The sequence below is a fragment of the Trachypithecus francoisi genome, unplaced genomic scaffold (genome assembly GCF_009764315.1).
Source record: "Trachypithecus francoisi isolate TF-2019V2 unplaced genomic scaffold, Tfra_2.0 Lachesis_group14, whole genome shotgun sequence".
Taxonomy (NCBI): Eukaryota; Metazoa; Chordata; class Mammalia; order Primates; family Cercopithecidae; genus Trachypithecus; species Trachypithecus francoisi.
Window position 1 is genome coordinate 12,875,730 of NW_022681459.1, and position 27,514 is coordinate 12,903,243.

General features: G+C 41.7%; 1 protein-coding gene across 6 annotated transcripts in view; it reads right to left on the reverse strand.

Annotated features, from left to right (window-relative positions):
- APP (amyloid beta precursor protein) overlaps positions 1–27,514 on the reverse strand; it is a 288,984-nt gene that overhangs the window by 123,207 nt on the left and 138,263 nt on the right. For all 6 annotated transcript variants that reach the window (XM_033232229.1, XM_033232228.1, XM_033232227.1 and 3 more), the window contains exon 6: positions 14,024–14,226. In XM_033232229.1, the coding sequence (XP_033088120.1) occupies positions 14,024–14,226 (203 nt within the window). The remainder of the gene's footprint in view (positions 1–14,023; positions 14,227–27,514) is intronic.

The following is a 27,514-nucleotide window of genomic DNA, read 5'->3' on the forward strand; positions in this document are numbered from 1 at the left end:
CGTGGTTAGTGTGCAACACACTACTAATAAGAAGCTCAAAACTCAGGATATCATGTCCTGTATTGGAAAATAAGGGGGAAGTTCTTTTTCTTGCTGAATAAGAGACAGGAGTATGCTGGGAAACTGGCACTGTCTAGAAAAACAAATAGAATACTCTTGAGTTATAGTGTATGCCAATTGCCATGGTATAAATACTCCCACCATTAGTATTTCAAGCTACTAATGGCTATGGCTTACAAAATTCCTCTATACTATAATAACTAGCTTTTACAGGATAGCAGGAATTGACTATGCTACCATGTTAATGACAGGAAATAGGGGCACAAGTGAAAACATGCAGGGAGACTGTAAGAGTTTTTCAATCTCCTTGGTCTTGAGTTGCGAATTTAAGGAAAGAAAAGCTCAGTAGGTAGATGTCTCAGGATTCACTCACACTGTTGGTATCTGTAATATACCAAGAACAATAACACCAAAGGTAAGAATGGTTTTCCTTTTCAATTTCTTATTTCCTGTCTCAATGCCGCAAATCTGCACCATATGGAAGGCAGGAGACACTACTAGAGTCTACTTCTCAAAATAGATCTGTGCATCAGCAGAGTCAACACCACCTGGGACTCAGGCCCCCACGCAGACTCACAACGATTGTTTTCCAAGGGCCTCGGGTAACTCAAATGGATATCTCAGTTTGAGAAGCAGCATGATCGACCTTATCTTTTAAATGCAATAGATACGTCAAAATGTGAGACACGCCGGGCGCGGTGGCTCAAGCCTGTAATCCCAGCACTTTGGGAGGCCCAGACGGGCGGATCACGAGGTCAGGAGATCGAGACCATCCTGGCTAACACGGTGGAACCCCGTCTCTACTAAAAATACAAAAACTAGCCGGGCGAGGTGGCGGGCGCCTGTAGTCCCAGCTACTTGGGAGGCTGAGGCAGGAGAATGGCATAAACCCAGGAGGTGGAGCTTGCAGTGAGCTGAGATCCGGCTACTGCACTCCAGCCTGGGCGACAGAGCGAGACTCCGTCTCAAAAAAAAAAAAAAAACCGTGAGACACAAGATTTAAACATTTTCCAAAAGAACCACTGGGGAAGAATTAGTAAAAGTTGCATAGGTTTTGGCTTATTAAAAGAAGTACACATATATTTGGTAAAAGACAGATACAACATAAATTAGTAGTCTTAAGATTCAAATATACATCTCAACAACTTAATTTGAACAGATTGAACAGATTATCTATACAAATTTATTTTACTCTGAAGTCCTGTCCTATCTCAAGCAATATTAAAACAGCTTCAATACCTCTGCCTTAGATCCAGTACCAAGATCATAATTCTCTTACTCATATTAAGACTATGAAAATACCAGACTTCTCAGAAAGCTGAATCCAAGTGGTATCATCCCTATAATATCTCAGAACATCAGAAATATCAAAGTTTTTATTTTTACTTATAAAAATAATGAAGAAAGCCAAGATCAATTCAAGGGCTTAGAAGATATTTCTTTTTTTTTTTTTGAGACGAGTCTCGTTCTGTCACCCAGGCTGGAGTGCAATGGAGCGAACTCGCCTCACTGCAACCTCCGCCTCCTGGGTTCAAGCGATTCTCCTGCTTCAGCCTCCCGAGTAGCTGGGACTACAGGTGTGTGCCACCACGCCAGGTTGGCCAGGCTGGTCTTGAACTTCTGACCTCAGGTGATCCGCCCGCCTCGGCCTCCCAAAGTGCTGGGAGTACAGCATGAGCCACCGCGCCCGGCCGGAACACACTTCCTTATACCCCTTCTCTGTAAAGAAACAAATACATGGTATTTCTGTTCCGGTTTAAAAAAAAAAAAAAAAGAGGCTAGGAGCGGTGGCTCACGAGGTCAGAAGACCGAGACCATCCTGGCTTACATAGTGAAATCCTGTCTCTATCGAAAATACAAAAAATTAGCCGTGCGAGGTGGCGGGCGCCTGTAGTCCCAGCTACTCGGGAGGCTGAGGCAGGAGAATGGCGGGAACCCGGGAGGTGGAGCTTGCAGTGAGCCGAGATAGCGCCACTGCACTCCAGCCTGGGCGACAGAGAGAGACTCTGTCTCAAAAAACCAGAAAAATAAAAACCAAAAAAAAAAAAAAAAAAAAACCCAAAGAAAAAAAAAAAAGAAAAAAAGAACGCCTCTAGATGTAGGTCATGTGTTAGAAGCATGGTCCTGCTGTTTTATGACCTTCTCTGAGGAAGACTGAGTATGTCCACCTCTCCATGTTAACTGGCTTGTCACAATCCCTAGCAGGCAAAGAACCCACAGACTCCAGCTGGGAACAGCAGTGTCCCTGCTTACAGCACAGATGCTAATCACCATTTGCTGTTTTGTAATGGTGGACAAGGGGAGAGTGAATTCCTTTTGAACCAAAAAAAAAAAAAAAGAAAAAAAAAACAACTAGGAAGGCGGTTTACCTCCATATCTCACTGTCTACATGGTAAATATGCATACGCAATGTTTCAAGTCAACATTTTATGTTGTTTTTTGTGTCTAAATAAAGCTACTAGACTACATTACACATTTTATCAAATACTTGTTTTTACCTTACTAAATGTGTATTTATCATATTTGCTTTGGCATATTTTTGTTTATTTTACTTGTTCTTGTACAATAAAAAATGTTCACTGGTTATCTAAAATGTGCAAAGCAGTGATATAGAAGTTAGAGCTGACATTAAAATGAGACCAGCCAGGCTTGGTGGCTCATGCCTGTAATCCCAGCACTTCGGGAGTCCGAGATGGATGGATCACTTGAGGTCAGGAGTTCAAGATCAGCCTGGCCAACATGGTGAAACCCCGTCTCTACTAAAACTATTAAAAAAAAAAATTAGCTGGGTGCAGTTGGCAGGTGCCTGTAATCCCAGCTACTCCAGAGGCTGAGGCAGGAGAATCGCTTGAACCTGGGCGGCAGAGGTTGCTGTGAGCCAAGACTGTGTCATTGCACTCCAGTCTGGGTGACAGAGTGAGACTCCATATCAAAAAAAAAAAAAAAAAAGAAAACACAAAACAACAACAACAACAAAAACACACAAAACTTAGCTGGTCTCGGTGAGACACGCCTATAATCCCAGCTACTGGGGGACAGAGGCAGGAGAATCGCTTGAACCCTGGAGGCAGAGATTGCAGTGGGCTGAGTTCATGTCACTGCACTCCAGCCTGGGCCACAGAGCGAGACTCCGTCTGTGGGGAGGGAGGGGGAGATGAGACATAGTATTGCACGGGTATTTCTCCGTTCACTTTTTAATCTTTATTTATTTATTTTTGAGACAGCATCTCACTCTGTCTGCCCAGGCTGGAGTGTAGTGGCATGATCTTGGCTCACTGCAACCTCCACCTCCCAGGTTCAAGTGATTTTTTTTGCCTCAGCCTCCCGAGTAGCTGGGATTATAGGCACCCACCGTCATGCCCAGCTAATTTTTATATTTTTAGTAGAGACGGGGTTTCACCATGTTGGCCAGGTTGGTCTCAAACTCCTGACCTCAAGTGATCCGCCTACCTCAGCCTCCCAAAGTGCTGGGGTTACAGGCGTGAGCCACCGCGCCCGGCCTTCTGTTCACATATTTAAAGCTGCTCATCACTGCAGATCTCAACACCATAGCCCAGTGTTTTGCAACCAGAGACAGTCTATCCCCTACTCCCTTCCAGGGGACATTTTTGATTGTCACAACTTGGGGGTGCTACTGGCATTGAGTAGAGGCTAGTGATGCAGCTAAACATCCTACAATGCACAGAACAATCATCTGCAATAATTATCTGGCCCAAAATATCAATGGTACTAAGATCCAGAAACCCTGCCATAGCCCAAGCAAACACCAGAAGGATCCGTGATGCGTTTTAGTAATTTTGCCCATCAATACTACTGGGCAGCAGTCACTAGCACTTCAGAAATCCTGGGTAACAAATGCTAGTACATTTCCAGAACAGATGCAATCATAGGAATTGGCAAGCAAGACCTTTCTTTGCTCGTATCATGCAACATCAAGAATCTAAAGTCACGTGCAAGCAATATAAAATTGCCATCCATATTCTGTGATACATGCATATTCTGTCCAGAAATTATACCCAGTAAGAACATATATAAATTTAAGAAAGAGGCAACCGTACCCTCACAGTTAAAACACCTGAATAGTTTCACCATTATTATCAACTAAATATAGCGTAACTTTAACGTTTCTTCTGCCTTAACCTTTTTTTCTTTTTTGACAGGGTCTCATTATCACCCAAGCTGGAGTGTGGTGGTGTGATCACAGCTCACTGCAGGCTTGACCTCACCTGGGCTCCTGCGATTCTCCCACCTCAGCCTCCCGAGTAGCTGGGACTATAAGTCTGTGACACCACAACCAGCACAACAATTTTTTTTTTTGGTCTCCCTATGGTGCCCAGGCTGCTCGCAAACCCCTGGGCTCAAGTGATCATCCTGCCTCAGCTTCCCAAAGTGCTGGGATAACAGGTATGAGATACCATGCCTGGCCTTTAAACATTTTTTTTACACTGTAAAAGTCTCTTGATGTTTACAATTTGGGCTGCTGTCTTGAAAACTAAGGGGTTCCCTTGAGCATCATTTTTATATGAGATTCATTCATTCTTGCTTCCCCTTGACTTTTTACTCTTCTACTAACAGAATCACAAAAAGTCAGGCATATTGGAAGAGGTAGTTGGAAACCAAAGATGAATTTTCAGGAGGGCAAAATAGTTCAAGGCTAAGAGAAGCAGATGGTTAGGCTGTAATCCACTCTGCTTTTGGAAACTCATTTTTCTACAAGGGAACTAAAGACTTCCATTCAAATCCACAGCTTTGTTACCTGCTCAAGGAATCTGACTCTACTTAATCAGACGTAGGGCTTAGCTAAAAACCTGTGCCCGATTGGGTGTGGTGGCTCACGCCTGTAACCTGAGCACTTTGGGAAGCCGAGGCGGGTGAAATCACCTGAGGTCAGGAGTTCGAGATCAGTCTGGCCAACATGGTGAAACCCGTCTCTACCAAAAATATAAAAATTAGCCAGGTGTGGTCGCATGCACCTGTAGTCCCAGCTACTTGGGAGGCTGAGGCAGGAGAATTGAGAACTGCTTGAACCCAGGAGACAGAGGTTGCAGTGAGCCAAGATCGTGCCACTGCACCCCAGCCTTGGTGACTGAGTGAGACTCCACGTCAACCAAACCAAACCAAACCAAACCGAAAAAAAGGTGTACCCAGCTGGGTGCAGCGGCTCACGTCTGTAATGCCAGCCCTTTAGGAGGCCAAGGCGGGTGGATCACCTGAGGTCAGGAGTTCAGGACCAGCCTGGCCAACATGGTGAAAACCTGTCTCTACTGAAAATACAAAAGTTAGCCAGGCATGGTGGTGCATGCCTGTAATCCCAGCTACTCAGCAGGCTGAGACAGGAGACTCGCTGGAACCCAGGAGGCAGATGCTGCAGTGAGCCGAGATCGTGCCATTGTACCCCAGCCTGGGCGACAAGTAAAAACTCCATCTCCAAAACAAAACAAAAGAAAACAAAACAAAACAAAAGAAAACAAAACAAAAAAAGTGTGCCCGTGAAAATGTATGCATGTTTAAATGAACCCGAACCTCTGAGTTGCTGGATTTCTTCTTTTAGGTTCGGTTTTTTTTTTCCTCTTAATTGCAAATTCTTGAGTTGAGTACAGTTGTTGCGCCTGAGGCATCTGCACATTTTTTTTTTAAGTAACTGATTGGGGAAAAACATAAGAAAGACTATCATTCTTTAAAAATCTAGTTTCTAGCCTTTAATTAAATTGGACTACAATTTTATTTTTAATAAATCTAGATATAATTGTATTAAAATACCTTCCACTGATTACTTCTGTTATTCTTTTTTTTTTTTTTAATTGGTAAAGCCAGGTCCTCACTATGCTGCCCAGGCTGGTGTCAAATGCGTATCTTTGTGAATATACTAAACCACTGAATTCTCTCTCACACACACTTCTATATGGCTCTATTCCCTAGTCTCATCACACTTTAAGCAACCTGATTATCTGAGTGGGCTTTCTAGATTGAGACCATTAAACTACATGGAAAGATGCTTATCAATGTCTTGCTTCACTGTCTCTATCAAAGTGTGTATCAAACACCTCGGAATCAATGGCTGCCATGACATGGGGCACAAAATAACAGGCTGTTACCTGTCACATTTATGGTCAGTGCTGACACTGGTTCTCTTGACATCATTAGCAAGCATGCTACAGCCTGGGCCAGGAGTAGAAGTGCATCCTCTCCATCTTCAAAATACAAAGGTAAAGGCCTGATGCTTGCTCTAAAAGAAGGAGCCATTACCCTTTTGCCCTGCTCCCAAATACTCCCTGGAACTTTAATTTCATTTTTGTACAGCATGCTGCTACTGAGGCCTCCAACTGAAGTATGTGAGTTCATGTTCGGGTTCACAGCAAGTCAAGCTCACAGTTTACCCGAAACTTTGTGGAGAGTTAAATGTGAATCATAAGTAAAAATCCCATTAGTGAATTATAGGATACCTTGTAAGTGTCATGTCCATTACAAACAGGTAACAACAGAGGCGTGAGAACTAAGCTAAGCTTTGTTTCTTCTCCCCTTGAGATCAATACAAGTCACTATGATTTACTTCAAGTATGTATTGCATTCATTCTATCTGGTGCTCTATCACCCAGTAAATCCCTATTCTTCCTTTATAATTACTGATATGCCAACTTCTCTGCAATGTGGTAGGTGAAAACTTTTGTTTCAGGCTGAGCCGTTTCTCTTCTCCATGCTGCCAAAACTCCATCCTAGGCAGGCCTGAGAGACTCATCCCTATGCAGATATGGCTAGAAGCAACCTGAGCAAGCCACTTTGTTCCCATCTCTGTGCCCCCAGCAACCAATGCCATGTCTGGTACCTAGAAGTGCCTTGTGGATATTGTTGAAATGTATAGCAGTAAATTCAACGATACTTCTCCCAGATTAATGGTCACCAGAAGGAGAAGAAAAATAATTTAATTCTGCCAAGGTCAATCACTTAGCCTAATACAAGCAATACTGAGATCAAACCTTTTAGCTTTTATCATCACATGAGATGGTTAAAGAGTCATCTGTATCAGTGTCTCTATCTGTCCACTTAATAGAAGAACTCCCACAAGGTTTAAAATATCTGCAAGAAATAAAACTCTACCTTGAAATGTGGTGGCATCTAATTCTATCTTATTCAATTTTCGGCTGGATTTAAAATTTAACTGCAGATATTTCAATATACAGTACATATTCACAAAAAAAATTTTAAGCAAGAAATTGTTTCTTTTAATCATAACATAATGTTCTCTATAAATATCAGTTTTATTATACCAATAGATATGGATAGGTCGCATTTATGCCTTTTATAATTAAAAGTCAACCTGTTGGTTTACCTTTAACATTCCTGATTAGTAGTAAACATTAGTTTGCTAACGTTTCAAATGCAATGGAGGATCGGAATGATGATTATAACAATAACTAAGAGAGCAACTAAGGTTAATTGAGCAGTTACTGTATACCAGGAACTATGCAAAGTGTTTCCTATAAATTAATTAATTTAGTCCTCACAAAATAGTTAAATATTGGATAGGTCTTATTAATCCCTATTTTACAAAGAGAAGCAATGAGGATTCAAGGTTATTTGATTTATACAAATTTACACAGTTAGTAGCTTGTAGAGCAAAGATTTGAATCTGGACAGCTTGAGCTGTAAATGAAACTGAACACTTACTGGGCACGATGGTAAGTGTTTAACATAGGTTACCTAAAGTCATTCTCACAAGAAACATGCAAGATAACATTACCATCTATACTACACACATAAAAAACAGGTTACTTAACTCGCCCACGGTCATAAAAATTCTCTCAAACACTATACTAGTCTGTCTCTAACCAAAAACAAAAAACAAACAAAAACAAACAAACAAAAACCCTACCTCAAAAGAAATTAATTTGATACGGCAGTATGTGAAATAGAAAGAACTTCGCAGTCACCATCTTATGGTGAGAATCAGGGGTTAGCAAATGCTTACTGAAAAGGCCAGATAGTAAATGTTTTCAGTTCTGCAGGCAACACAATCTCTTTTGCAACCCTCAACGTTACTTCCAAAGCATGAAAACATCCACAGACAATACGTAAACAAATGGGATTGACTGTGTCCTAATACAATTTTTGTGTAGAAAACAGGAATCAGGCTATTTTTGGCCCCAATCTGCTGACCTTTGATCATTACTCCTATTTGTGGGCCCCTGATCACTCTTTTTTTTTTTTTTGAGACGGAGTCTCATTCTTGTCACCAGGCTGGAGTGCAGTGGCGTGATCTCAGCTCACTGCAATCTCCGCTTACCGGGTCCAAATGATTCTCCTGCCTTGGCCTCCTGAGTAGCTGGGATTACAGGCATGCGCCACCATGCCTAGCTAATTTTTTTGTAGTTTTAGTGGAGATGGGGTTTCACCATGTTGGCCAAGCTGGTCTCTAACTCCTGACCTCAGGTGATCTGCCCACCTCAGCTTTCCAAAGCGCTGGGATTACAGGCATGAGCCACAGCACCAGCCTAATCACTTTAAGTAAAAATTCTAAAAGTTCAGAAATGCACAGTGTAAAACAACAGATGAATATATGCCTATATCAAAGGAATATGCATTTCAAGGGAACACAGGTTGAAATGAATTTGTGTGTATTTATAAAGAAAACAAAAAGTGTAATTTTGACATGAGTGTAGCAGAAATATCCTGGCCTATCCAGGTCCAAATTCTGATTTCATCACTTAACCAGTTACGTGACCCAGGGCAACTTATTTTATTTTTTCCTTTTCTTGAGACAGAGTCTTGCTCTGTCACCCAGGCTGGAGTGCAGTGGCATGATCTCGACTCACTGCAAACCCTGCCTCCCAGTTTCAAGCGATTCTCCCGCCTCAGCCTGCCAAGTAGCTAGGATTACAGGTGCGTGTCAACATGTACAGCTAATTTTTTGTATTTTTAGTAGAGATGGGGTTTCACCATGTTAGCCAGGATGGTCTCGATCTCCTGAACTCGTGATCCACCCGCCTCTGCCTCCCAAAGTGCTGGGATTACAGGTGCGAGCCACCCACGCCCGGCCTGGGGCAATTAAAAACTTTTTTTTCTTGGCCTTAGAGATCTTGGCTTTAAATGGGGAAGTAAAATTTCCACCACACAGCATAGTTACAAGGTTTAAAGACAGAATCACTGCTTTGAAGCACAGGGGGCCTGTTGTCTTGGCTACTTGGGAGGCTGACGCTTGAACCCAGGAGTTTGAATCCCGCCAAGGCAACATAGCAAGACGCCGTGTCAAAAAAAAAAAAAAAAAAAAAAAAAGAAAGGGCAAGAGGAATGGTGAGTCTGAAAATCTGTATCTGCAACAAAGGGTTCCAAAATCTGCCAGTCTCCCGGGAGGTAAAATGCTATCTCTGCTCTGCCCCCATGATGCCTTTCACACTAGCAAAGAGCCTGGCCATCAGCAGGGGTACAATGAATATTTGCTGAATAAGTGAACATAAGGAAAAAATGACTAGTTCCTCTGGACAGGCACAATTGGCTAGATTAAATAAAAGACTGTGTCATTTATTACAATACCCATATTCAATCAGAGTTTAGAATTTATGGCTCGATCAAGACTACCCTGGTAATTTGGGTTTCTGAAGTACAATCCTTCTCAAAGAACAAAAAATTAGGAGCAAGTGTCTAAATATACCACTGTTTTACTCAAATCAGTAATGGCTTATCCTACTAGACCAATAACCAACAATATCCAAGTTTTTTTTTTTTTTTAAACAACCAAAGATGACAATGGACCCCCAAACTGGACAGATTTTGCAATCGTGTGCTCACTTTTATTTTATTTTTATTTTTTTGAGACAGGCTCCCACTCTGTTGCCCAGGCTGGAGTGCAGCGGATGTGCTGACTTTTAAACAATACTTTTATTCTACTGGAATCAGTCACAGAGAACAGACATCTTCTCATTTGGGTATCATCGATTCTAATACAAAATGGCAGAGAAGTTTATGACTATGCTGAAAATGTCTTATTTTTCTTCCCTCCATTTCTTTCAAATTGTAATGGGTTTGAAACTATTGAGTTTTTTATGAAGCACATGAAGGACTGGTATCAGCAGCAATATGTTGGTAATGATGAAATAATTTTCTTATAAAGGATGGCTGTAAATCACATTTTCTTCTGGGTACTGAAACACTAACACTGAAAACAAGATTGTAAGCCTCCCTGCAGTATCTCATATTTGCAAGTCACTTCTCATTTTTAGGTTGAACACAGAAGCAAGCTACTAATAATTAGATTTTTACGAAATGAGTCATCACCTATGGCGTCGCCATTGCTCTCAATTAGGGAAGAATCACAAATCACCTTCTGTAACAATGAGGAGGAGGAAAAGGACTCTTTGCAGCTGATTCCTTTAATGTTACCCTCTAAAAACATCTACTTCTTTATTGGAATTAGCTACAAGTACAAAAAACTATCTCACATGGCACAACAGACCATAACATGTTTCTGTTAGGCTGACTTTCCCAGGAAGACTTGCCTCAATTAGAGCCTTCGTTCAGGAGTTTGAGGTGGAATGAATGGACTTGCATTAAAGATTCCTCTATTTCTGGGGCATTAACAGTTGGTACCTCTCAATGATCAGGTATCTTGCTTTCAGAAGGTTGCTTTTATTGCTCTTCTCGCCAACAACATTATTAACTTGTTATTTTTTAAGGTTTATTTCTTTTTTGCCTTTAGCCTGGAGTGTTTTGTTTATGAAATTATTTTAACTGCCTTCGTCTTTCTACAGGAAATAACACAACATCTATGTCCCTCTATGTTTCGTCTTAATATCAAATAATGCTACCTGTAAAACTCAAGCAAAAACAACGGGACTAATGCAGACGATAATGAGACCACTTTACCTCAAGAGAATTGTCTTGTTCTAGAACATAGGCCTAAGTTTATGTGGCATCCTCTCATTGTACTGCATAACTGATGTCACTCCTTGTTCACCTGTTACCTCAACAGTAGTAACAACGAAACAACGAAACAAGGTTGTCTACTGGAAAAACCTGCAGTGCACAGTAGGTTCTGAATTAATATTTATTTGTTAATTAATCACCTGCAGTTAATGCCCATCCTTGCCAGCCTGGCACTGAAGGTCTCTATATTTTGGTCCCAACCTAAAAAACATCTGCTCTAGCTTAAATTGGACCAATCCTGTCTCCCGAATATGCCTTTCCATGGCGCCACATTTGTTTTGCTATTCCTGACGACTCCACAGCAAAATCCATTGGTAGACACACTACCCACCCACACTTTTGGCTCTAGTTCAAATGCCAGGCTCTCCATGGAACCTTTTCTGATCAATCCAGAAGTTCCCTCTTACTCTTGGAAGTAGGTTCTGTGTTCACATTTCTTACAACACAGATGGCTTTGTATTTCTTTTGACTTCTATTTCCTGTGAGATTTTAACATCCACCAGGGTCAGCTGGCCTATGTGTGCTCATCCATTCCAAGCAGCCTAGTGAAATGGCTTGTGCCAAGCAAGTGCTCCAAATCTAATATTCAGTAAATGGACGCTAACTGTTATATATAACAGCTAGCTTCATGGAGATCACAAGGACTTCAGTCCCACTGCAGGATACTAGCTGCTGGAATTTGTATTCACACTTCATTTAGGTTTCAAGAAGAGAAGCCCTGAAAAGCTGTCCCTCCCTGCTACAGGCATCAGGCTAACAAGTTCATTTGACCAGATCTACCACAGTTGGCCCTAACAGGTGTATGAAAAACATCCTGAGAAAGGATGTTTGAGTGTTTGAAAAACGGTGGTTCAAACAACATGTGCATTTACTAGCACATTTACTTATGTGCTAACATGAGTGAGAAACTGTCTGCCATTAAGTAGAGAAGGGTGAAGTTAAACAATCCATCTTGCATTCTGTGTTCCTTTTTTTAAAGAACATGTAAAACTTTCAATAAATTTTAAGCTAACCCTGTTTAATTCAGAATAGTCTCAATTTTAAAAGCTACAAGTTAAAGAAATGCAGAATCTCAAAAACATTGTGTTAACTGAAAGAAGTCGGACACAAAAGACCATATATTATATGATCCCACTTATAATAATGGTTCAAAAAAGGGCAAATCTATAGAGACAGAAAGTAGATTCGTTGTTGCTTGGGGCTAGAGGTGAGTAAAGGACTTCACTGGGAATGAGTATGTGTGATCTTACTGGAGTGATGAAAATGTTCTAAGATTAGATTATGGTGATAGTTGCACAGCTTGGCAAATTTCCTAAATCCACTGAATTATATACTTAAAAACAAATAAATCTTTTTTTTTTTTTTTGAGACGGAGTCTCGCTCTGTCGCCCAGGCTGGAGTGCAGTGGCCGGATCTCAGCTCACTGCAAGCTCCGCCTCCCGGGTTCACGCCATTCTCCTGCCTCAGCCTCCCAAGTAGCTGGGACTACAGGCGCCCGCCACCTCGCCCGGCTAGTTTTTTGTATTTTTTTAGTAGAGACGGGGTTTCACAGTGTTAGCCAGGATGGTCTCGATCTCCTGACCTCGTGATCCGCCCGTCTCGGCCTCCCAAAGTGCTGGGATTACAGGCTTGAGCCACCGCGCCCGGCCCAAAAACAAATAAATCTTATATGTAAATTACACCTTAATAAGGTTGTAAAAAATGTAACAAAGGGAAGAAAATACTACAGTGACAACTATGAATATAGTTGAGGCAGACAAAGTAGCCCATGTTAAGCTCCAATAGAACAATAAATCTGAAATCATTAAACTTTAGTAAAAAGTGAGAGAAAGCCACTTTTTGTAAATGCCGTAACATTTGTGGGTGAGCTTTGCAAGCATTTGCAATACATTAAATTTCAGTAAGTACATATTCTATCTAGCTCTAGAAGCATCTTTTACTATCTGCCAAGTAAATGGCAGATACAAAAGGCAGAACTCTTTAAGGAACAAATGCATACTCTTTAAGGAACTCAGTCCAACAGTTTACTTGTTTCTGTAACATTTGGTCATTTAATATCAACTGAATGTTTGTTTTTATTTCATGGAGACAAGTAAGGACTTTTAGTTCTTTTAGTTCACAATATTTGCAACACAACAGTAATTCAATAGACAAAGTCTAAGACATTAATATTATATTTACCTCTTGAAGAAAGCACTCATACTCCCCAAGAAAACAATGTAATCTCCACACAAATCACCTCAGTTAAATTTCATAGCATAAAATAATGTGATACTCTTTTTTTTTTTTTTGAGACAGAATCTTGCTGTCACCCAGGCTGGAGTGCAGTGGCACGATCTCAGCTCACTGCAACCCCCACCTGCTGGGTTCAAGCGATTCTCCTGTCTCAGCCTCCCAAGTAGCTGGGATTACAAGTGCCCACCACCACGCCTGGCTGATTTTTGTATTTTTAGTAGAGATGGGGTTTCACCATGTTGCCCAGGCTGGTCTCAACCTCCTGGTCTCAGGTTATCCGCCTGCCTCAGCCTCCCAAAGTCCTGGGATTACAGGTCTGAGGCACTGTGCCCGGCCCAAATCTCCTTCTTCAAGGAAATATAATCACAACTACTCACTCAACTAAGATTTATCAAAACTACAAGCTAGGCACTCTGTGCAATACTGAGTAAAATCAAGTCCTTACCCTCAAGGAACTCATAGTCTAGGTGGTAACAGACAATATCATGTAACAAACACAAACCAAGGAATCACCGAACTCAGTGTTTGTCAAAGTAGATGACTACCTGGTTGGGTGGAGTCTAGCAGAATCACTTGGGATTTGCCAAGTAGCACATACAAGGTACAAAACAAACTGTATAATAAAGATTTCACATTATTTGAAATTGTTTGCTTGGTAAACCAAAAAAAATTCAACAAGCATAAGAAGCCTTTTGAAAAAAAAAATGTTTTTGATGGGGGAAGGCAGTGTTGCTCGGGTGGCTGTTTCAAACTCTGGTATTGCACTTTCTTTACCTTGGGGATGGGGGAATCCAAGCAAACAGTGGATTACCTCGAACCACCTCTTCCACAGACTCCGTGGTGGTGGTGGTGGTGGTGGCGATGCTGGTGGTTCTCTCTGTGGCTTCTTCGTAGGGTTCCTCAGCCTCTTCCTCTACCTCATCACCATCCTCATCGTCCTCGTCATCATCGGCTTCTTCTTCTTCCACCTCAGCCACTTCTTCCTCCTCTGCTACTTCTACTACTTTGTCTTCACTGTGAGGGCAAACACAAATTACAGAAAAAAGTCAATTAAACAAATTTCAGGGAAGGAAAAGAAAATCATCCATATGGAAGTTTGGCAATTTGAGAAGAAACACACCCAGAACTTAAAGCCAGCAGGTCTAAGTATAAATCCCAGCTCAGTGGGTCTGCAAACATTTTTATCCTTGGGCACAGTTCTTAGTTTCTGCAGTTGCTAAAAGGGGATGCCATGAGTCTAACCATAGGACATTCTGGAAAAGGCAAAATTACAGAGAAAATAAAAAGATCAGTGGTTGCCAGTGGTTCAGGGAGAGTGGGGAAGGGATTGAATAGGTGGTGTACAGAGGATTTTCAGAAACTACTCTGTACAATACTGTCATAAGTAATAATAGATACACAGAATTATGCATCTGTCAAAACCAATAGACTATACTACACAAAAAACCCCTCCCATGTTAAAATAGGAACACTGGTTAATAGTAATGTATCAAAATTGGTCCAAATGTACCATACTGAGGCAAAATGTTAATCTAAGGGAAATTCTGGGGTAGTGGGGAAGTGAGAGGTAGAGGGAACTCTTTGTACTTTCTGCTCGAATTCTTTGTAAACCTAAATCTGCTTTGAAAAATGCAGTCCATCATAAAAAGCAGCGGGGGGGCGGGGTGGATACCAAAACTGAGTTTGCTGTATTATGGGAATTACTTCTCATAGTGTACATACAAGAGCTGTAACACACTGTACGGTAGCAGATACTTGGTATGTGCTGGTGCAAATTGGTTTAAAAACTGCAATTGACTGTAATCCCAGCACTTTGGGAGGCCGAGACGGGTGGATCACGAGGTCAGGAGATCGAGACCATCCTGGCCTACACGGTGAAACCCCGTCTCTACTAAAAAATACAAAAAACTAGCCGGGCGAGGTGGTGGGCGCCTGTAGTCCCAGCTACTCGGGAGGCTGAGGCAGGAGAATGGCGGGAACCCGGGAGGCGGAGCTTGCAGTGAGCCGAGATTGCGCCGCTGCACTCCAGCCTGGGCGACAGAGCGAGACTCCATCTCAAAAAAAAACAACAAAAAAACAAAAAACTGCAATTGAGAACTTAAACTGGACACAGAGGTGGAAGGTGAAACTGGCTTCAGTCAATCTGCAATGCCCTGTGGACAGGGATGCCTGCAGAAACTATTTAGTTGCGTACCCTACGCTTGCTAATTGCTTATGTTTTGCAGAATACCAAATATTTCAGTGGTTCTCAAATTTCAGTGAGCATCAGAATCACCTGGAAGGCTTACTGAAACACAGATCACCTGCTAAGTGTGGTGGTTCATGCCTGTAATCCCAGCACTGTGGAAGGCTGAGGTGGGAAAAAAGCTTGAGGCCAGGACTTTGAGACCAGCCTGGGCCACACAGTGAGACCCTGTCTCCAAAAATTAAAAAAAAAAAAAAAAAAAAAAAGCTAGGCATAGTGGTGTGCACCTGTAGTCCTAGCTACTCAGAAGGCTGGGGCAGGAAGACTGCTTGAGCCCAGGAGTTCGAGGCTGCTGTGAGCTATGACTGCATCACTGCATTCCAGCCAGGGAGACAAAGACACTGTCTCTTTAAAAACAAACAAACAAAAACCAACATAGATCACCAGGTACCACTGGCAGTTTCTAATGCAGCTCCAGAGTTTCTGAATCATGAGACCTTGGTGGGGCCTGAGAATGTGCATTTCAAATTCCCAGGTGATACTGATGCTGGCGGTCAGAGGATAATATTCTGAGATCCAATGCAACATGCTGCGAAGAATGGCAAGAGATAGCCAGTAACTCAGTGAAATTGGGAAGAGGATCAGAAATAATATTTATGGTATTAAACATTTACATGCTGATGCATCATAGTGTGTAAAAAATTAGCAAATTTGGATGGCGAAAGAAGGGCATGTCTAGAACAAAATTTAAAAGGCCTATTAGGAAATCCTTGTGGAAATCATGTACCTGCCAAGGCAGGCATAGTTGACAGTATTTGAAAGAAGATAAATGAAGATAAGAACAGGAAGTATCAAATAGTAAAAACCTATTATATACCACCTAGCGGGACTAGAGGAATCGATGTCCTTGATCAGATCACAAAACCAATACAGGAGAAAGACCGAGATGTGGCACGTGGTTTCAACTTTTCCGGGGCAGCTGCCACAGGTCTATTTGAGAAGTACCATAGTAATAGAATTAAAAGCTGCTATGCTGACATTATAATGTCCCCAGAAGGAAAGAGAGAGGGAGGGAGAGAGAGAAAGAGAGAGAGAGAGAGAGAGCAGAAGGGAATTATTACCACAGAGTTGATACTGGCCAAGAAGGAGAAGCTCATCATTGAGAAAAGTGATAGGAACCCGGGTGTTTCTATCAGCCACATGAGGCCTTGGACTTGTAGTGAGAGCAAAGCATTATGTAGGAAATCAGATTCCAACACGTGAGCCAAACAAACACTATGATTCCATGATCTACGACAACAGAAACGAAGACTCCTCCACAAACCTGAAAGGCTTTCAAAGTCTGGCAGGACCACCACAAGCAGTTTTACTCAGAGTGAAAGGGAAAGATACTTACAGAGATGAATCCATCAATGGCAGGAATTCTCTGATTAACTCAGCATTTAAAGCATGTGTTATACAAGTTGTATAAAGATGTGTATGACCCCCCCATGGAACACGTGACTGTCATTACATAGGATACAAGAATAGTATAAAGGGCGTTTGTAAAAGTTCCAAAAAAATGTGTATGACCCCTAAGTGGAACGCCTTTCTAACTCTGACTAAATACGATGCAAGGATATTAAGTGATGACATCCGAAGAAGTTGAAAGCATGTGGCTAAAGAATAAAAAGAAACTGATTAAGCAGAATAATTTATTAATAGCAACGTATTCATATGTTAACAAATGAAGTGTCAATACAGAGAAAATCCTAATCAGTTACTGTAACATTTCCACAAGACCAGGAAGAAATAGGAGAACAGAGAAACAGAAAATACTGGCATTGAAAATCAGATGCTGGAAGCCTTTATCTCCTCGTAGAAATAAATGAGGTGGAAATAACCGATTTTTTTTTTTGACTGCCCAGATTATTGCACAAAAGTTTACTACTTGGGGCAACATTTCAAAAGAATCCTACACTTAACAGTTGCTCAGCTGCGCCCTAAGCTTAACTCAGTATATTGCCTCTGCATTTTTCTATAGGATATCAATGTTGTATTACTAGTGAATCAAAGAAAGATAACCTAATGCAAGTCATCAGTTAATTTACTGTGTTTGAGATCTCTTACTTATTCAATCAAATCACGGGCACTGGCGCTGTTTTCCAATTTAAGTGGAAAATTCAGGGAAAGTCAGCAAGAAAAATCAAACCAGTATTCTCTTTAAATCATGATGTATACACGTGATCTTGAACCATGACTGGAATGACGATGTCCAAGTGTACGATCCAGGGTTAGGATAGCACCATGTTTCCAGGTGGGATGGTGAAAACATGACCCTGGTATCCCCAGGTTCCTCTTCCAGGCTTCTTTGTTATTACTTGGATGTGGCTCTTAAAGCTCTGAATAGAAACCATGTTTGTAAAAACAGCTGTTTAGTGTGATCTGTATTCTGGTATGTGTCTAACCGTGAAAAACAGTGAATTATATGCCCATCATCCATCCCTGCATCTGCCTGAGCAATTTACTGGCATAATAACCAGGAACAGAGACATGTAATAAATAGTTCAACTGGCTAAGGAATTAAATTATTTGGCCTAAGAGAACTCAGGTCCAAGTTCTTATTACCACAGCTTTGATTTCTGGAATGAAATTTAGACGTCCATGAATTCAATTACTCATTTGGACACTATTTAAAACAAGAGCACATGGTTTCGTTTGAATAATGCTGTATCTTCCCAATGAATGACAAACACAATATTACAACTTTTAACTGCAGTTTTCATGAATAGCTAGAAACACTGAAAGGAAAAAAATGACTTTTCCACCACTTCTTCAAATGTCGGACAGACTGCTGTCCTGTGGACTTGTTTTGAAAAGCTGATCCATCACAGTTTAAGAAGTTGCAAGGAAAGAGCAGTTTATGGAAATACAAAGCTGAGTATCATAAAACAATTTCCTTACAAGCAATCAACTAACAACTCACAATAAAATAAACACTTGGGAACACAGTGGAATATTCATACTACATTCGCAGACTTTAATGGCTATCAATTTATAGTTGGGGGGCTTTTACAGCTTTTAAATACCAATAAGAAACACTTTCACAGAATGAGGCAACCATGTGAAAATGCTGACCATCCCCAGAGCATCTGGATTTAATAAGGTCAAAGGGACATTACTCCGAGGAAATAAATCACTGATGATAAAATTTTATGTGTCAGCATGCGAGATATTAGTTGGGTGAAGGAGAAATGACATCACAAAGATGACTCTCCTTCTGTTTCTAAATAAAAGCTGACTTTGATATAATTCCACGTGCAGTTGCCACCTGATAGTCCCTTTAGAGTGAAAGATTTTGATTCTCACACCAATTTTCATTTGTTTATTAAAGTTATGCCAAAGAAGTCACCATTTATATTTTCTAAGAAAGCCATATCACATTCTGGAAATGGTAAAATTATACAGACAGTAAAAAATCAGTGGCTTGGAAAGGTTAAAGGGAAGAGAGGGTCGAACAGAAGGAACGCAGTGGTTTTGGGTGATAGTAAAAGTACTCTGTATGACACTATAATGGTGAGTACGTGTCTTATACAGTCATCCAAACTCACAGAATAAATAATGCCGAGAGAATGTTAATGTAAACTATGGACTTTGGGTGATAATGATGGTGTCAATGCGGGTTCACTGATTGTAACAAATCCCTCTAAGGCGGATGCTGATAATGGGAGAGGCTCTGCATGTGTATGAACGGGGAGTATATGGGAGAATCTCTGTACCTTCTGCCTAATTTTGCTGTAAAACTAAAACTGCTCTAAAACAATAAAGTCTGTATTTATTCTTTCACAGTCTCTATTAAGATGGACATTTTTCTTCCTGCTGTACACAAACAGGGAGGAAATGATAGGGATAGAGAGCTCTGATTCTCATGGTTACGTGACTGTGGACAATCATGAGATCTAAACTACTGCACTGATGAGGGAAGAGGGAAGACAACCAATGTCGGTTCCCAGAATGCAACCAACCAGGGGAAGGCTCAGCAGGAAGAGGTTCAGACTCTTCCTGTGTGGATAGGAAAACGGGAAAAAAGAGTCTAGAGGCCCCCAGAGACAGGAAGAGAGAGAAACTACAGCCGTTTTTTCAAGAAGATAAACAGATGGTTCTCCTTCTTGCTGCCTCAGCTCTTCAAACGGCCAGAGTCTAAACTGGAAGGTACAATGGCTGGATAAGTCAGTTTTTCCCAAAGGAAAGTAGTTTCCGAAATCACTCTTATTAAATTAGGAAAATGTTTCAGGGGAGGGAGGGCAAAGTAAGAAAAAGCCAGTACTTCTGCCACATAAAGCCACTGTTAGAAGCAAAGAAAAGAGGACACATCACCTCATTCCATTTGAATTAAATATGAAAACAAGCAAACTCCAGGCAAACAGAGCTCAGGGGAAAGGCCAGTGACTGGCAGGGGTCAGGAGAGGGGATTCTAGTGGCCAGCAAGGCTCTGTGTTCTGGTCCGGATGCTGGCTATCCAGTTGTGTGGTCTTAAAACGTTGCATAGTTGTATTACCTGTTATGTGTACTTCTCTCTAAATAAATCAGTAAAAAGGTTGAAAAGCGTTTCCTGTTACTTGCAGCTGAAGGCATTTCTTGCAGAGGGTTCAGAAGCCCACCTGGGGACCTGAGTTTAAGGCCTCAAGCTTTAGGAAGATAACCACACGATTGGACTACCAAAAATTCATGCCTCAGGCCTGAGGAGGTGGCTCACACCTGTAATCCCAGCACTAGCACATTGTGGGGTGAGGCAGGCGGATCACTTGGGGCCAGGAGTTCGAGACCAGCTTGGCCAACACAGGGAAACTCTGTCTCTATTAAAAATATAAAAAATTAGCTGGGAGCGGGGATGTATGCCTGTAATCCCAGCGACTCGGGAGGCCGAGGCAGGAGAATCACTTGAACTCAGGAGGCAGAAGCTGCAGTGAGCCCAGATCACACCACTGCACTCCAGCCTGGGTGACAGAGTGAGACTCTGTCTCAATAAATACATAAATAAATAAATAAATAAAGTCATGACTCAGCTGATTAAGAATGAGCTATAAATCACAATTTTGATCTGAAATTAGGCTATATCATCATTCTTACACATTTAATGAATACTTATTCTGGGTAAGAGAATCCACACTAACTGCTGTATGACTAACAGACATACTGCGGATTAAACGCTTTAGAAATTCAACAGAGAAGTGATTGTTGTGAGCCAGAAGCATCTGAGCTGGCCGAAGTGATAGGTGGCTGTGGGGATGAGGCAGGAATATCCACCTAATGCACAAGTGAAATAACAAGTAAATAAAATATAATGAAATTTGGCCGGGCGCGGTGGCTCAAGCCTGTAATCCCAGCACTTTGGGAGGCCGACACGGGCGGATCACGAGGTCAGGAGATCGAGACCATCCTGGCTAATACGGTGAAACCCCATCTCTACTAAAAAATACAAAAAACTAACCGGGCGAGGTGGCGGGCGCCTGTAGTCCCAGCTACTTGGGAGGCTGAGGCAGGAGAATGGCGTGAACCCGGGTGGCGGAGCTTGCAGTGAGCTGAGATCTGGCCACTGCACTCCAGCCTGGGCGACACAGTGAGACTCCGTCTCAAAAAAAAAAAAAATATATATATATATATATATATAATGAAATTTTACACAGGCACTGAGTTTTAACAGTGAGGAAGGGTAAACTGCAGAGACAAGCGTATTCAGGCATTTTTTCTTTAGCCAATGGATAAATATTTGAGTTGAAAGGCATATGTACAGATTGATGATAATGAGCAAGAAAGTGGCAATGCATTCATTCATTCATCCATTGAATCATTCCATTAAGTACCTCTCTAAGCCAACCCCTAGTAATTCAAGTGACAATATTCACTGTGCTTTACCAAGTGCCAGTACTATTCCAGGCACTGAGGCTACACAAGTGAAGATAAAGCACTCAATTTCTTGGAATCTATCTATTAGTTGAGGAGGTGTAATATGAGCAAGAAAAAAAAAAATTATGGAGAAGTATTATAGAGAAAAGAAATGGGGCTAATTGCTAATGAATGCCTATGATAGATGTGTGCTGGAAATGGGTAGCATTTCAAACAGGGTGATCAGGAAAGGACCCCACGGAAGAGCCATGTGAACTGAAAATGCTGAAGCTGGGCATGGCAAAACCAAGAGGGTGCCTGGATGGCTGAGGCAGAGGTAAGAGCAAGTGCAAAGGCCCAGGCATGAGGAAGAGCTTAGCACGTTCAGCAAAAACAACAACAAAGGGCCACTGAGCTTAAGGAGTAGCAGACGAGGGAGGAAGTATAAGATCTGGTGGTGGAGACGGACAGGCATAATGTTACCCAGTAAGGTTATATTTCTTATAGCAACTGGAATGACTCAATGAGATTTAAGTTGCAATGATGTCTCTGGCTGCTGGGCACAGAGTGGCCTCTAGGGAAAACATGAATGGAAGCTGGGAGGCTGGACACTGGGCCAGGAGCTAGGGATACACTGGAAAGCAAGGGTAGCTCAGAAGGCAAGTAGCCAAAAGGCCAGACACTGACCTCAACACCTGTATACATGTAAAATTGCTGCTCTGATAACAACTGCATATAGCTAGGAGACTCAAAAGAGTGAGCGCTAACCAGATTCCAGGTGTCCAGTGAGGCATGACTGAAATGTGACCCAAAGAAGTTCCAAAGTGAATGAAGTCCAGGGGCTAAAGATAGCTATCCACCAGGCAGGGAGGGCAGAGCATGTGCAAAGGCCAGGTGACAGGAGGGAGGGAAACCTGAGCCCCTGAAAGGGAATTGGCTGACAAGAACAAAAAGAGGGCTCCAAGAATGGCAAATCGGCAGCGGCACAGAGCAGGTGTTGGCAAACTACACTGCAACTTGTTCTTGTACATCCTGTGAGCTAAGAGTGGGCTTTGCATTTTTTAAAGGATTATAAAAATAAAAGAAAGGAGGTAAAAATGACAGCAATATGTGACACAGATTGTATGTGACCTGTAAAGCCTGAATATGGATTGTAAAAACGATCCTTTAAAGTCAAACCAAATTCTCTTAACACATGCTCCTGTGAACTCTGCCCCGTTTATGTTGGTGAATTAGTGAATTTCTTTAAAAAAAAAATTACTGAAACAAGAAAAGAGATCTGAGAAGCACTAAAGCCAAGCTTTTGTGTAAACTAGCAGTTCCTGGGTAGAACCTTTAAAAGACAATCTCTCTTTACTCCGCTATCTCAGTACACACTTAGGGTAAGATGAATATCCTACCAACAGAGCAACAATCTAAACAATACCCCAGGACATGATCTAAGACAAATCCAAGGAGTGGACAGTTTATGGGAAAACTGGTACAGCTTCTTCTGCAAGTCAGTGTCAGGATATAAAAAGTGCTATTCTGGGGCCGGGCATGGTGGCTCACGCCTGTAATCCCAGCACTTTGGGAGGCCGAGGCAGGCGGATCACAAGGTCAGGAGATGGAGACCTTCCTGGCCAAGATGGTGAAACCCCGTCTCTACTAAAAATACAAAAAAATTAGCCAGGCGTGGTAGCGGGTACCTGTAGTCCCAGCTACTCGGGAGGCTGAGGCAGGAGAATGGCATGAACTCAGGGGCAGAGGTTGTAGTGAGCCGAGATCGTGCCACTGCACTCCAGCCTGGGAGACAGAGTGAGACTCCGTCTCAAAAAACAAAACAAAACAAAACAAAAAAAACAGTGCTATTCTGAATCCTAAGAATGAAGGATGTAAGATGCTGGCTCTGGTGCCGGATAGGATGTGATATGCAAAAGGACCTTTCTGTGAAGGTCCTTTCTGGAACTCAGGGAGAATCTGAATATGGACATGGTATCCAATGGTATCAAAAAATTATGTTAATTTTGTGGGTGAGACGGTATCATATGGACTCTTAGATTTTAGAGACATAGACTGACATCTTAAATATTCTTCCTGTCTGAACTTTTCTTTAAAATATCTCGGCATCATAAAAAGTATGTTTAAAGGGGGGAAATGATATTCTGGCAAGACTTAAATTTGGAATATAATTATAGTGAAAGGCTAAATTGCTTTTTTAAAGGCTATCTTGGAGGCAAGAAAAGCCATATATTATCAAAAGCAGATTACTGTCCTGACAGCTTTATGAACCAACTAGAATTAAGGAGAAGCACCTAAGGTCATAAAAAGTTTGGAGTCATTTTAAATTCTTTATATGTGAAAAAGTTTGGTTAATCAGATGCTAGGCCAGAAAACTGTGAACGAGCAAATTCCTCATGTCCAAAGGTCTAGCTGCTACTAAGGATGGGTGATCCATATATATTTTGGGTGGAGAGTTAGAAGTATATGACTTTTGGCTCTCTAACAAATATTTGAGTTTCAGGTCCTGCTCCGGAGTCTGGGGATGGTGCAGAGAATAAAGCAGACAAAATTCTCTCCCTTCCTGGCATTTACATTCTACAGGGAGAGAAAGATGTAAGAAAACCAAAATAACAATGTTACATTAGAACATTACAAGGTGACAAGTGTTATGGAGAAAATGAAAGCAGCAAAGCTAGGGGGTGGGCTGGGGCTGGTAGTTGGCTGGGCTGTTGCAGTTTCTACAGAAGGCAGTAAGAGACAATGCCCTGAAAAGGTGTCAATGCAGCAAGAACTGTGTGCCTGGCATCCCCTTCCACGGTGTCCATACACATGAGAACTCATACACAGCTATAGGTGGTTTGTGTCCAAAATGGCTACAAAGCACTCTAGGAAAGCCACAAAGCAATAGAAAAGCCTGGTCTTTTTCTTTTGGGGGCACTTTGTGAATACCTATTCCTTAGAAAAAAGAGAAGCCCATGCTTCTGGGCTTCTCCCCCTCTTTTTTGTGAAAAAATAAGTGGTTCTGTTAAGGAAGTATATCAGTCTGTTTTCACGCTGCTGATGAAGACATACCCAAGACTGGGGAGAAAAAGAGGTGTAATCGGAATCACAGTTCCACATGGCTGGGGAGGCCTCAGAATCATGGTGGCAGGTGAAAGGCACTTCTTATATGGTGGCAGCAAGAGAAAAATGAGGAATAAGCAAAAGCAGAAACCCCTGATAAACCCATGAGATCTCGTGAGACTTTTTCATTATCACGAGAACAGCACAGAAAAGATCAGCCGCCATGATTCAATGACCTTCCCTTGGGTCCCTCCCACAACATGTGGGAATTCTGGGAGATACAATTCAAGTTGATATTTGAATGGAGACACAGCCAGTCCATATCAGGAAGCAAAAACAACAAACTCTGCTCCTCCTTCTAGCACACTCCCCAAAATGCAGCAATACCTTGTCCTGCCCCAGACTTGTAAGTGGAGCCCCACTCCTTGGAGAAAACAGACACATCTGCACCGCTGATCCTCAATGGCAGAATATGCCACGTATCTGTCCAGGAGAAGAAGCCATAGGGCTCAGGCTACAAGGTCTACAGCCCAAGGCCTTCCTTGCCTCTGGGCTCTGAGGGCTTGAAGTAAGTAGAAAAGTACTTTAAATTGTATTATAAAGGTAAAGGTGATGGAGCTTCTTGAGCTAGCCAGAACTTTAGGAAAAGCATGTTCTGGAGAGGTAAGACTTTTAGCTGAATTTTCCATTTGTGAGCTAACATTTTTCCTCTTCCAACAAGCCCACTTTCTTGCCTTGGTAAATATTTAGTATCTTTTTTTAAAGTATCTGTGGTTGGTTGGCATCAGAGAAATGTGTAGGGTTAAATATCAAATAGACACTCCTAGTACAATGCCACAAATGTACAAGGGATGATGAGGCTATGAAATTTGTGAATTATTTTCCTTTCTCAAGGAAAGACTACACTTAAATGTACTCCAGTTAACTGAATGTTCTGGTTATGTAGATCCTAGAGAGAAGGTCTAGTGTGGTGATTAATGGTGACTTTCCAGAGCTCAGCCATGTGGGTTTCATTCTCAGTGCTGCCACCTGCAAGCGCTGATGTGACTATGAACAAGTCACTTAGCCTGCTGTGACTTGGTTTCCTCATCTTTAACATGGGATGGAAACATTAACCACCTCAGAGGATGCTGCGAACAGCCAATGATGTAAATAATACACTTAGAACAGCATGTGATAAGAGCTAAATACTGTGCCTATTTGCTGTTTTTAACTACAGCTTAAATGTATATTTATGACAAAATTTTTTCTTTTATTGCTATTAGGTTTTGAAAATGGTATAAATAAAAATATTATTTGTTTTTCAAATGTAATGTTTTTCTTGGGGTTTATTATTTTAGAAAAAAAGCTATCCGTTACTGGGCGCTATGCCTAGAAAGTTCCCAGTTGCTGACCACAGGCTCAGAGCCCTGCAGCGATGGGATGTAAACAAGCATAAAACAGTGTTTTCAGTGATGTGCATATTAACAATAATGGGATGAACAAAGAATGTTCATTGGTGGAGTTTGGGAGGGACAGAGTAAAGAATAATCTGTTGAAGAGCTAACAGGTAAACTGGGAAATGATGAATAGAAATCTACAAAGGCAGCAAAAAAGACATTGCAGAAATAGGGAATTACACCTGTAACAGATGAAGAGAGAGATGGTTTGGCTGTGTCCCTACTCAAATCTCATCTTGAATTGTAATCCTCATAATCCCCATGTGTCTAGAGAGAGACCTGGTGGGACATAACTGGATCATGGGAGTGGTTTCCCCATGCTGTTCTCGTGACAGTGAGTTCTCAGGAGATCTGATGGTTTTATAAGGGGCTCTTCCCACTCTGCTCCTCACTCCTCTCTCTCCTGCCGCCTTGTGAAGAAGGATGTGTTTGCTTCCCCTTCTGCCATGATTGTAAGTTTCCTGAGGCCTCCTTAGCCATGCAGAACTGTGAGTCAATTAAACCTCTTTCCTTTATAAATTACCGTCTCGGTTATTTCTTTATAGCAGTGTGAAAATGGACTAATATAAAGAGTGCTACAGGAATTGCCAATTCTCAGTGTGGTGGAGGAGGGAGTGGACTGTGGGAAGGGAGCTGACTGTAGCTGCAGTTCTGCTCTTTTATGAAGGGCTTTGTTTCATAGGCTGAGGAGTTTGGACCATTATCTACTAGTGATGCAGAGCCTAGTAGAAAAGCTTAAAGCAGAAGAGTGGCAAGGTTAGTTGTATTACAACAAGCATGAGCTGGCAGAAGCATGGAGGACAGACAGGTGGAGGAGTGACAGGTGGGATGTGAAGGAGGTGCTTGTGAAGCCTTGGTTAAAACAACAGCACAGAACTGGTAACTCTGGGGATGAAGGGAGTGAGTAAGAGGAGGAATCTGATGCTTTGAGTTGGAGAATAGTTACTAATGGTAACAGAGGATACGGCAGGAATTAAGAAATGGAGCTAATGGGTTCGGCTTTGATCATGGTAGACTTGAGATTCTGTAAGACCCTGCTGGAGAGGCATACAGTAGACAGCTGAAAACAAAGAACAAAAAAGAACAAAAAATCTGAGCCACGAATACACAGGCACTGCTTTTCTATTTCCATTAAATAAATAGCGCAGCACTTTTTTTGTTGTTTTTTAAACTAAAGAGCTGCCATTCCTGAAAGACCACAGATAATAGACCAGATGCCCACTCACTTTCTGCATGGATAATATGTCCCATTGTGATACTATTATTTAAACAGAAACAAAATCTAGCCTTTCAAAGTCTAATTACACCATTCCTCCTCCTTCCTTCCCCTCTCTCCCTACAAGCATAATTCGAGACTGCTTTCCAATTCAGAGATCTATGTGAGAATTTTAAAACATTGTTCCTGATTAGTCTCTCTAATCAAGAAAAGAAATCTACTATTGATTAGATTTGATAAATCTATTATTGATTAGAGAGACTAATCAGGAACAAGGTTTGAAATTGTGTATGAAAAGCTATTCACTCAACAAATGCTAGTGGCTTCTAAGCGTCTGGCATTCTGCTGGATCCGAGGTTCCAAGAGGGAAAAATATAAGCTCCCTGTTCTCAGAGAGCTTACATTCTATGGGGGGAGAGAATGACAATGAACCAATAAAACACTAAAATGTGATTCGTTTGAGAATGGAAGTAAATAGGCCGCTAAGATTGAGAATAATGAAGAAGGGGTGTTTTCTTCAGAAAAGAATGTTCAGGGCCAGGCATGGTGGCT